The 12,363-nt window shown below is 37.2% G+C and overlaps 1 protein-coding gene across 4 annotated transcripts in view; it reads right to left on the bottom strand.

The window, feature by feature from the left end:
- Positions 1-12,363, bottom strand: part of MLX (MAX dimerization protein MLX) — a 702,906-nt gene that overhangs the window by 678,514 nt on the left and 12,029 nt on the right. For all 4 annotated transcript variants that reach the window (XM_044054697.1, XM_044054694.1, XM_044054695.1 and 1 more), the window contains exon 2: positions 2,061-2,097. In XM_044054697.1, the coding sequence (XP_043910632.1) occupies positions 2,061-2,097 (37 nt within the window). The remainder of the gene's footprint in view (positions 1-2,060; positions 2,098-12,363) is intronic.

Here is a 12,363-nt window from a genome sequence, read left to right as displayed (position 1 = left end):
TCAGATTTGACATTTACTAGCAGATTTTAGGAATTTAGTCATTCATACCTGTGCTTCACTGATCGAACTACTGCAGCCTTAGATACAGCATCTACAGCACTGAAAGATTAGTGCTAAGAATGTTTAGTGTCTTGTGTCACTGAAGAAAGCTTAGAAAGTAATGGGGACTTCCATCTCTGAAGCAAGTTATTCAGCAATAACTTTATACATGCCAGCAAATTACGTCAAAAGATATTTGGACATTATGTGCTTGATAATTAACAGTTATAAAAGGGGTGAAGACGTGAACTTTTTTCAGTACCTGCCAAAGGCTCTGCCATTATCATCTGAGGGTACTGGATTAGATGCAGCATAATGTTTAGATCTTGAGTTTTTTAAGGAAATAACAGAAGGGATAAACAGCTTATGTGACTGAGGTACCTCATAAAATTTATCTGGTTTCATAGAAGCAGCAGCATGACTGTCAGGAAAAGCACTGACAGCATTAAAGGCATCTTCCTATGTCCCAGTGACAAGAAAATAACCATAGGTTGTGTGTCAGATATTTCCCTGTGTTTCCACTGAAATAAAACTTGCCCTTTTTATAATGTCAGAGAAAGACAACTCTACAGAGAAAACTGAAGAAATATCATCTTTACATTCTGCCCCCAAGTTTTCATGTGAAGACACCTCAGAAGCACAGTCTAATTTCACTTCTTCAAAATCAGAATCAGTCAGATGGTGAGGGACAGCTCTTCTTTTTTTAAATGAGATGAAGCTGGGGAAGCAGCCAGAAGTGAACAAAAGGCCTTGAAAAGGCATTTATCAAAAGGAAAAACATTCCTCTCTGGTCTCTTTAGAAAGATGGTCACAGGAAGCAGAAAGGTATTTAATCTTCCGAGTCCTTTTCTTTAGGGATTCTGAAGAGAAACTCTGAATAGACTTTTGATGCCCAGACCTCTATCCAGATGCTAGGTACCTTTTCCCTACCTACGGTATGGAAGAAGCAGTTGACCCCTTCCGATATGACAAAGCAGTGTGCTCCCTTCTCCACAGCAGGTGTACATCTAGCCCTGGAGGACACGGTCAGCACCCAACCCTTAGTGGCTTCCTTGGGGGCTGACTAGAGGGATCAGAAGATCCAGGCAAATGGTCCAAGGGCTCTGATAAGATCACAGTGGATTTGCCTATCAATGACCAGGACAAGATTATACAGCCACAGGCAGGTAGAACAGGAATCTTGCTTTTATATATATATATATATATATATATACATATATATATATACATATACATATACATACATACATACATATATATATATATATATATGTATGTATATATATATATATATATATATTTTTTTTTTTGGCAACAGTAAGGGAGAAGTTTGGAGTAACCACAAGGATACACAGAAAACTGTGCAAGAGCTTTAATCTGCTGTTAAGGTGAAGTTTGAGGGAAGCCAAGCAGACTCCTTACGGTTTGGGGTAAAAAAAAATAAGCCTATTCAGCATGATGGACACTGTTCCTCTCCAAAGCAGAAAAGACAAGCTGTGTGGCAGTCTCCATATGGTATTTGCCATGCACAGAGACACCTCCGCCTTTCTCTTAGACATAAGCAGAAGACAGTACAAGTTTTCCCAGAAATATGGAAGGAAAGTCCCCAGAAAGATACATATCTGACCAATATCACAAACTATCTGACCACTGAACCACTGAAGATGCGGCAAAGACTGTTGCTGACTGGTTTCTTCAATGGCAAGCACGTGAATTTTGGCACCTATACCTTTACTTTTATACTAGATGTGGAAGGCACCCAAAAGCTTTGAATACTGACTGGATGTCCAGTTTTTGGCAGGAAATGTCTTATACATCTTAGGCAAACCCGAAAGTTATGATAGCTGCTGCAGTGATTTCTCCCAAGGAAGTTCACAAAAATAGGAGAATGTGACATACAAGTCAAAACAGAACACAATTACAAAAACTTTCTAAAAGGACTGTGAAAGAAAAGTCATCTCTGCTTTTATAAAATACCAACGATTTTAAGTAAAACAAGGAAAAAAATGTTAAGTTCCTACCTGGATCAAAGCCATTGTCACTGTACGCTGGGTCACTCTGGGTCACCACAACAAAAGGTAAGAAAGAATAAAGAGAAAGAGAAGACAGTATTATTAGTTTAACTAGTTTTCGTTTAAAAATACAGACTACTACTCAGACAACAAGGCAATAATGAGAGCATAAAAGTCAAACATTGTATTTCTATAAAAAATACATGCACCTACACACACACACACACACACACACTCTGAGGAGAACATCTGCTGTGCAATTTTTGATCCTCCCACACACACACTGACATGTAGCAACAGAATGCACAAGTATATGCAGCAGTCTAAGACTTGGCTAGCACATCTGCTTCATATTTTCTACATTGCCTGACTGCAGCAACTCTTGCCTCAAAGACTGGTGGTGAACTAGAATGCCCCTCAGCTCATTCCCAAGTTGAGGAGCTGGTCAACAACCACTCATCTCCCCTTATACTAGCCAAAGTCTGTTAAAATGAAACATTTTATTTCACCAAAGGACTGCCAGTTAAAACAGAAATACTAGCAATACTTGTTTGCACTATGGAAGTCAAATGCCTTCACTCATCTGGGCAACCATACAACAGGCAAACACTAACTTTCATATTTCTTTACCTTATTCTGATAAATAAAAACTACTTATTTAACCACTATCAAAAATCAAGTACTGCGTTCTACTGTTATACAAGAATGTACATACACACTAGAAAATGACCACCATGCTTTCACTAGCTGACAAATCTCACTGAAAATAAAAAGGGAAAATTAAACCACTTTTGCAGAGGATTTCACGTATCAAAAACTCCACGAAGGAATTGCAACTAGGCCTGTGCAAATCAGGATATCTGAAGGAATAATCTATATTACTCAAATGGACACAATCTCAGCAGTTTATAAATTCCAGGAAGCAAAAATCAACAAAATGCATGCAACACATTCTGTATTCATCCATAAATAAATTCTGTACAGCAATACTTCGTCTCACACATGTGAATGAAGTACACAACACAGCAACAATTAAATCTCGAGACATTAGTGGTATATTAAATATATACATACATGCAAACACACGTGTGACAGAGAGAGAGAGAGAGTTGCATACATATAATGAAAACATGACATTTCTTTGAAACAACAAAAAGTTCAAAACATAAGAACATTTGTCTGTTCTGCACTGTTACACTATCCCAGAATTGGTATATATAATTAGCTGGGGTTGTGGTGGGCTGCATTAAACAGAATATCTATATTTTGTCTTTTTGACACTTTGGTGTTTCAACATTTTGGAGTTTCAGTGAAATGCCATGCTTCCCATATAATGCGTGTATGTGCATAAATAAATAAAAACTGCAAGAAACACCCAGCCAAGATAAAGTTTTCACGGAGTAAAACCTTAAACCACCTGTAGGAGGCCCAAGGGATATATGCAATTTACCCCTTAAGATGTTCATGGTTTCTAAATGCCCACGACTTTAAGCTTTTATGGGTACTTTCAGGACAATAAAACCAAACCCCACTATTACTTAGTATACCATCTTTGAGACTGTTAACAACAATGGGGTAAGGGACCAATACAACTACTTGATGATCTCAGAGTAAAACTTACTGAGCAGTAACAAGCAACACGATCAAAAGGAATTCAATAAAAAATGACAAATTCCTCTTCAAATCAAATGAAACAATGACTATACATTTATGCACACAGATACAAGGGACACACACATACAGACGTGTTGGACCTTCCTTATCAGAGGTACAAATGAATGCAGTAAAAGACTGTTCATTTCAAGCAAGGGGGCAATGCTGAAGCCATACAACATACAATACAGATGGAGAGCAGCAGGCACTATCATGTAAAACCAGTTTCTTTAAATGGACATTTTTCAGTTACCTGGCAAAGCACGAGAGAACCATGCAGCTATCAAGTTTAATATTAATGTCAGTATTCAAAAATGCTACCTGCACTCATTTTGGAAACAGGGGCTCTTGTTCAGACATATTACCAACTACATAATTTACCTCGACAGTTTCTGTCAGACACCGCCACCTTGAATGAACAATGCAAACATGCTGAAAATTTAGATTCAGTTAGGATCCTGCATTATTTTTAAGCTTTTGGGAAAAATTACATAATCATATGACTATAATGTGTGCCTGATTAAATAAACGTCATTCTATTTTTCTCTTGGAGGTAATGACCCTATGGACTGCATGGGGGGGGGGTGGTAGTATTACGGCTGAAGACTGTTTTCAAGTAGAAATTATTTCAGTAAGCAATTAGTTATCTTAAACAAATTTGTACTAAAGAGTTTTTGCATTTGTGTAATTACTTCCTGTGGTGTATATAACATGCTATGCTTGCCAAACAACCTTGATTAACTGTGCAATACTCTTAATCCTGCTGTGACATCCACAACTGCTACCAATATGTGCAGTCCCCACATTGGAGCAGTAATCAAGGAACCTGAATCCTCACCACTGACACTGGAGAGGAACGCGCACTTGGAATACAAATCGATACTCTCAGTATTTACAAATGCAGGCCTCTCTGCATCAAGTATAATTTCCCTTAACAGTACACAGGGAACACACTCAGCCCAGGGTCTGGATGTCTCAGTCTCCCTCCAGGTCCCCAATAAGACTCCTCACTGGTACAGCTGTAGGGTTAGGTCCTCAGCCAAGTCCTCCAGCACCCTCTCTGTAAACATAGTGCTTCATGTCCCTACTCAAGTAGCTGACACACACAAACTTTGAGATTTGATTTGCGCAAACACACACACAAACATGCTTGCACGCGCACACTGGGGAAAGGCTGGCGCAGGTCTACTAGCTATGCCCCCTTCTGCCCAGACTATAAAGTAGCTACTACTGCCACCAGACATTTTACAAGCAGCTACTCTAAGGCCCTTAACAAAGGGTGTCCAATTATACTGTGTAATATTAATACTAATACCAATGGTAGTAGTTCACCAAGACAGCTAGGCCTTCTGGAGTGGCCCATACAGTGTCACCAAATAAATATAAGTACTCTCAAAGGTTAATACTTTCTAAAAAGGGACAGCCACAATGAAAAGTTTAAACATGTTTAATAATAAAAGAACAAAAAAATACTAAATACATACCCACAGTAAACCACAGAGTTCAAATCACAGAAAATATCGAAAACATTGATGGACAGACTCATACAAATAAAGAAAAAAACATCTCTAAACTTCATTATATTCTTGACTGAATCTAAAAGAGCATTAGACTGTTCCCTATTAACTTACTTGGGGAAGGCAAGACGAAATACGTGACCAGTCTTTCTAGTCAGGCTCCCAAACAGAATACTCTATCCTCTGAGATTACTCCCTGTAAAATAGAATATCCAAGATGACTTGTAGAATGACCTCTTCTGGTCACCTGACTCTGGGTTCTCACAGTATTTCTTTTTGAAATTTGAGACAGGACTTTAGCAGAAGCTGCAATACACATTTAGAGCTCTTATGGCAATGCCTAGGAGCTGAGACATTTACAACACTTCCCCCTTCTTTACAAAAGTTAAGAGATAATGGCTGTTCCCAGAGCTAGCATCTCTGGTCTTACTCAGCACTGTAGGATACTGTTTAATGAAACAGCTCATTTACATTTCCCTTATTTTTCTTAAAATAAGCCAGCTGGTTAACCATTGCTGTGCCAGTGTCCTCTATTAAAACATGTACATTTAATTCAAATACCATAATATATGCAAATTGTCTTCATTTCAGCTTTGTGCAAGGTTAATATACTTTAGCACAATTAAAACAAGCAAAGCTCACAAATACATTTTCAGCACAAGCATCTGTACAGATCAGTTTGACATACTAATGCCATACAATTATTTACAAAATTCCAGCTAGCTGTGCTATTTCTCCCTGGTATGGCTGGTAATACCTCCTACTGTCACACCTACCCTTTAAAAGAAACTGTCTTCTGAATGTATTCATGGCAAAATAAATTAATCATAACAGCTATATGGAATTTTGGAAATGGCTATTAAACTGCTGGCTTCAATACTGCACTTAATATACTCAATGCAGTACTTATTTTTTGCCATTTCCATATTACTTCAACAAAATGCAATACTCCTCTAATGTCTAAGCAACACTTCATGAATGTAACAGCCCAAAATGAGGTTTCATTCTTTCTCTGCAAAATTGCCTTCTGCATCACTTATAAAACACTTATGGCCAATGTTCAAAAGTACTGTCTTGGAGGTCTGCACTTAAGCTACTGAAAATTGTTAAACATAAGATACTGCACTTAAATTAGGCAAGACATGCCCCACAACCGTAGTGGTGTATATTATATTCTCCCAAGATTTACAATACAGTACTTTTAAATCTTTTATGACAATGGTGACCAAGTCTTCTGGCCTATCCCACCTAATTTTCAAATGGTCCATTACAAATAGACACTGTTGAGGAGAAGTCAGGGAGCAAAATTCTTTCAAATCACCAGAGTTCAAAACTGGATTTAGTTTCGCAATTATATAACATACCTATAGCTATTTTAACTCAAAACTGAAAGTCAATCATTTCTTTGCAGCAAGTCACAACTGTCAGCTTTCAGTTATGTTTCCAGATCATCATCTGCTTACTAGAATCACAGTTTTGCCTATATGGTTAGGACCTTTACCTAGGCTCTCGTCTTCTGTATAAGGTAGTCCTTGAGCAAAGCATATCCACAGGGCAAAGACCCATAAGCACCTCATTTGCACACCCACATGCACGTTAAATGTACATTTAAAAAAATTGGAGAATACTTAAAAATCACAAGCAACACAACCTAACAATTATAATACATCGCTGTTATAAGCTATGAATGCTAGATGCATGATTTAATATCTCTCTCTCATGTACTGTACTGTATTGTATTGTTTTGTGTTATTTGTGGAGCTTTGTGTACCTCAATGATTCTCAATGTTATACGCTATGAATGCTACATGTATGATTTATTATCTCTCTCTCTCACGTATTGTTTTGTGTTATTTGTGGAGCTTTTCTCCCCGGGCCTCCGTTGAAAATGGACCTGTGTCCGGTCGGACTTTCCCGGTAAACAAATGTAAAATAAATAAAAAGACCCTAAGCCTATCAGGACTACTCCATCTGCAAGGCAGCCACCTAGACGTTTTACTATCATTAGCTATGAGAAGATTTAAAGGTAGACTTTCCAAGTACTTTGGGTAGTGTACACTTCCTAAAAACAGCAGTCAGCAGACCTTAACTGGGGAGACCTATCAGCATTATTCAATATAGCAGTGGTCATGTTCCGCTGTTCAGAAGTCTCCCAAAAATTATCACCAGCTTCATTATCCAAGGACTTTGGGAAACCGATAATGTCAAAGTAATCAAATATCACTTCAAAAGCCATAACAAACTCTGCCAAGCTGTAAAACTCAAAAAATAAAAATAAAACCAACGGCTAAAACAAGACTTTTAATGATAAAATAGTGTTTTCATTCTACACATAGACCTTCATCAGACAATGTTACAATAGTAAAAAAAATTTAAATAAAAAACTGATTTATATTTTTTTCTTTCCTTCCCTTCCTTTTCTTTCTTATTTTCCCAACTGTTTTTAAGTATTTATGAGCATGGATTAAAAAAGATTGTTTTATGGCAGCTATGGATGTGTGGCAAGAGACTAAGCAAAAGACCATACAAAAATTGAGAAACTGGAAGCTTTTGTTAACAGATACGGATAGCAAGATACAAGCAACGAAAACATTTTTAGTCCCTTTAGTTTTATATATAGGTAAGGGATATTTTTATCAACCAGAGAAGTTACTGACAGTAATAAAGATTTGAAGGATTTTATCTGGGAGAGGCAAAGGTCAAGTGGAATAAGGTGATCTTTCCAATAGGACAAGCTTGATTAGGACTACCTGATTTGAAGTGATATTTTAGAGGTACACAGTTAAGGTTCATTTACACAACAAGAAGAGAAAGCTATAATTGAAAGTGGAAAGGGATGACGAAGCAGGGATAAATTCAAGAGAGTGGGATTTTGGATGCAGATCCTAAAGAAAAACAATAGCCTCACAGAATATTACATTCATAAAGTAGGAGAAATATTCTAAAGAACAAGGCCAACAATAGGAATAACTGCAATTAGTGGTACAAATAGGCAAAAAAGGGATGGAATTTACTGGAAAAAATGGAAAAATAATCAAGGTATTGGGAACAAATATCTAGACAGGGAAAGGTAAAATAATGGATAGAAGCCAATAACATATGTGGACTGCAGGCTAGAGACCGTCTTCAATATCAGGGACTTAGATACAACTATAAGCAAAGAGAAAGGGACAGGTGAATCCTAAGTGAAAGACATGCTCTGGTAGACTTTCTTTACTGACTCTAGAACAGAAGATGCATTTTAAAGAGAATAATTAGTAGGGCATATAAAATGCTACACGATAACTATAGGAATCAATCAGGAGGAGGTTGGGAAAGATTGGGAAGAGAGACTGGATAAGCAATTCACAAGAAAACAATGGGAGGACATGTATGGCTCCCAAATATGCAACAAGGTCTACAAGCTTTAGGGTTTTTGCTTGGAAGTGTTTGCAAAGGTACTTTTATTCGCCAAGCAGACTACAAAGAATTTGCCCTCAAGTACATAGTAAATGTTGAAAGTGAGATGCGGAAGAAAGAGGTAACTGGGAACATATATTTTGGGTGTGTAATAAGTTGCCAGACTTTAAAAATTATCTATAGAGCACTATGTCTAAAAAATTGGGCATACAAATGAGTGTAACTAACAAAATATTTTTTGAGTTGGTATACAGAATCTAAATTTCCTAGACATAGTAAAGTCTTGTTAAGTTTAACGCTGGCAGCTTCCAAAAAAGCAGTTCCCAAAAAATGGAAATCTAAGTTGAAATCAACTGTATTTGATGTATTAAATACTGTAATAAAGATACAAGAATTAAATGTGGGATCTTTGGAAAAAGGGCAGGAGCAAATAAAGAAAAAAATGGAAATTGTGGGAACAATCAGAGCCAGATACAGCACTAGGTGACCTAGACAACTGCTAGGGCCAGCTGTCTGGGAGGCTGCCACAACATTTAATTTTTAATTAAAAAGATAAATAAATTACAAATCTTTTTTAAACAGTGTTTTTCTTTAAGAACACACACTGCTTCTGTGTATGTATCGATGCATGCACACATCTACATTCCTGCTGCTTCTCTGTGTGCATCAACATACGCACATTAAAACATTCTTGTTAGTGCTGCTTTTCCATCTTTTCCATGCATGGAATTCAAACTTACTTCAAGGTTCCTTCAAATGAGAAGCTCCTACCCAGGAGGTGGGGGGCGGGGTCGTAAAATGCTCTAGTTAGGAATGAAAGGTTAGTTAATTAACTTGCTCAGGCTCAGACCCTGCATCTATGTTACAGGAGACAATAGCTTGAATACTCTACACCAACTATCAGACTGCTAAAGAGTTTCAGTGCATTTTCAAGGCATCAGGAGTTTCAAGGGAAGAGAAGTTTGCTGTTGTGCATGCCAAGTCTGTTTTCAATGTGCAACTGTTTTCTTTAGCAAATGGTCATCAGTGTTTGTGCTATAGAATTTAAAAGGTGTGTTAACAGCACAGTGGGTAGTACACTTTCCTTTGGTATAGAAGGTTGAGTTCTACTCTCATGCCATGTAGATGGATCGTTGATACCAGTGGCAGCTGGTGACTTCAAATCAAAGGGGGGTTGCAAGAGACAGCTGAATGGGTGGGGTCAATGGGAAGGGGTGTGGCCAACTAGAAAGTGGAGGAGCTATGCTCAAAACCACAAAAACTAACTAAATACACTGCCCTGGGTGCCAAACCGTCATTATGAGAGTCCAATCAAGACAAAATGAAGTGTAGAAGAATAAAAATATTTCAATGCATTGGCTGCATGACAGCTTACTCAATATCTAGATGGAAACAAAAAGGTTGTGAGGCATGAAAAAATAAATTACTTTTTAAATACATTAATGGAATGCCAGTCAAAATCAAGTATAAGAAAAACAAGCAGCACTCAACTCAAACCACTTCTTGCACTGCAGTTCTAATTATAATTTATATTCAGTTTTATTAAAGTACCAAGTAACATGCTGAAAGTAGAAATCTCTGATGCCCCCACTTGTAAAAATGTTTCTTATCCAAAAAAGACATGCTGCCTGACAACTATCTACTTGTTTCATGGGGAAAACATGATCAAAGTAAAAAATGAAAAGCAAACAAGAAATAAGCTCAAGATTCATTGCTTAAAAGGATTACTGTACAGGTTATGGACCATACGATTGGCATTCTGTTTAGTTTACGGGTAAAGCCTGCAGAGATGACTGGAAGTCTCCAAGTGTAATGAGCTTCTTAAAATAATATAATTGTGTCCTTTATTACAAATACTGTCATATGCATTTCATACATTATCTAGTTAAGTATTCTCTACATGGCAACAACAGAAAGGCTTTCAATGTTGGCAATTCTTTAACAGTATGCTTATTAAATTTTACTTGCATCTTACGATCTCAGCCAAGCTTACCTGATGGTCATTAAAGTATTGCTACTTAAACACAGAGCAACAGGCACTGAGTAATAAGCATAAATCAACAGTACAAAAAATATGACAGAAACCAAACCATTCTGCAAAAATCAAGGACAGATGAAAAGCCACTCTAATACTTGTGTCTACCTTGGATGGGGGGGGATACTCTGCACATTTACACTGCATACCTACTCCTTGCCTTGCTTCGACACATCCAGAGTCACTACATGTGGGGAGTGGGGTGCAACAAGTATGTCACAATTTGAAATGTCTCTGGTTGACTGTGATGGCCCTGACGCATTTGTCATACCTCTGAGGTAGAGCAAGAAATCTGGACAAAGCCATACAAAGAAGTGGGGCAGAGGCCCAAAAATAAGGACAATTTTTAAATATTGCTCTTATAAACTTAGAAAGATAATAGAATAGGTCTTGCATTAGTATGAATTTTCTGAATGGTATGAAATCTGAAACTCAAATGTCTGTCATTATTTTCTAACTTCAGTCTTTAATGATTTGTCACTAATTTGCCAAAAAACCCCCCCACAATTTTATGAAAAATGGACCAAAAATGTGATGTAAAAATATAAAATAGCCACACAATACAGCTGGGAACCTGTCAAAGAAGGGACACTTTAATATTAGTACTGCTAACTTGAGCAGTTGACAAAATAAAAGAATCTACATGCATTTCTGAAATAAAAGTAATCTATAACTCTGATTATTACAGTTATTTCTTAATTGTAAACCCTCCATGTTTTCTTCCAAAATTGCTATTTTACGGAGGGATTATTAGGGGGAAGAGAAACATTTTGAGCCAAAATCAGGGACAGTTGAGAGGTTTGGCTATGCCTAATTCTATAAAGCAATTTATCTGCATGTACCTCTCAACCTGTTAATGCAATAAATCTGGACAAGGCCAAATATATTGGGGGAACATATAAACAGTACTAAACATTGCTCTTGTATAAACTGAGACAGTTGATAGAACAACAGGTCTTACTTTAGCATGTATTTTTCTGAAGGTTATGAAGTCTGAAACTCAGTGTGTCATTATTTAGTGACTTAATTCCTAAATGATTTGCCAGAAAACCAAAAATTTTATGAGGAACAAACCAAAAATAAGAAGCAAAAACCTATTCATTCTTTGAAAATCTAGACAGTTGGGAGGTATAGTTCAGCTGGGGCTGTCTTTAAGTTTGCCGCCCTTCCCCCTCACAAAATCATGGTCGAATGGAGCCTCCCCCAGCAGCCATTCCAATGATCCATTACTTGGCTATTTCACTCCATTTACCATAAACACTAATGTGCATACTGATTTACTTCTATGATGGACTTCATTTGAAAGTTTTATTTTGCATTTTACAGCACAAACACTAAGACATCTGCTAAACAAATTTAGCATTAAAACTTCTCTGCCCTTGAAGCTCACATTCATTGAAACAGCATTGAAACCCACATTCAAAGAAAATACATTTTACCAGTGGCAGATAAAGATTAATTCTGGGCTGTTTTCAAATCATAGGCCCCCTTGCATATGAACCATACATGTGCTCTTTGATACACCTTCCTATTGTTTTGAACATTTTTCCAGTAAACTATGAAACAAAACGCATACACCAATAATGACAAATCTGCCCAATTCAGAACATCTTTCCAGTAAACAATGAAACAAAATGCATGCACCCATAATGACAAACTGCCCAGTTCAGAACATTTCCATCATAATGATGATCTAGCTGTATTCAGC

Source organism: Protopterus annectens, chromosome 13.part0 (genome assembly GCF_019279795.1).
Source record: "Protopterus annectens isolate FY-2018-M chromosome 13.part0, PAN1.0, whole genome shotgun sequence".
In the NCBI taxonomy this organism is placed as follows: domain Eukaryota; kingdom Metazoa; phylum Chordata; order Ceratodontiformes; family Protopteridae; genus Protopterus; species Protopterus annectens.
Note: the sequence above shows the minus strand (reverse complement) of the source record. Positions and strands in the feature narration are given on the sequence as shown.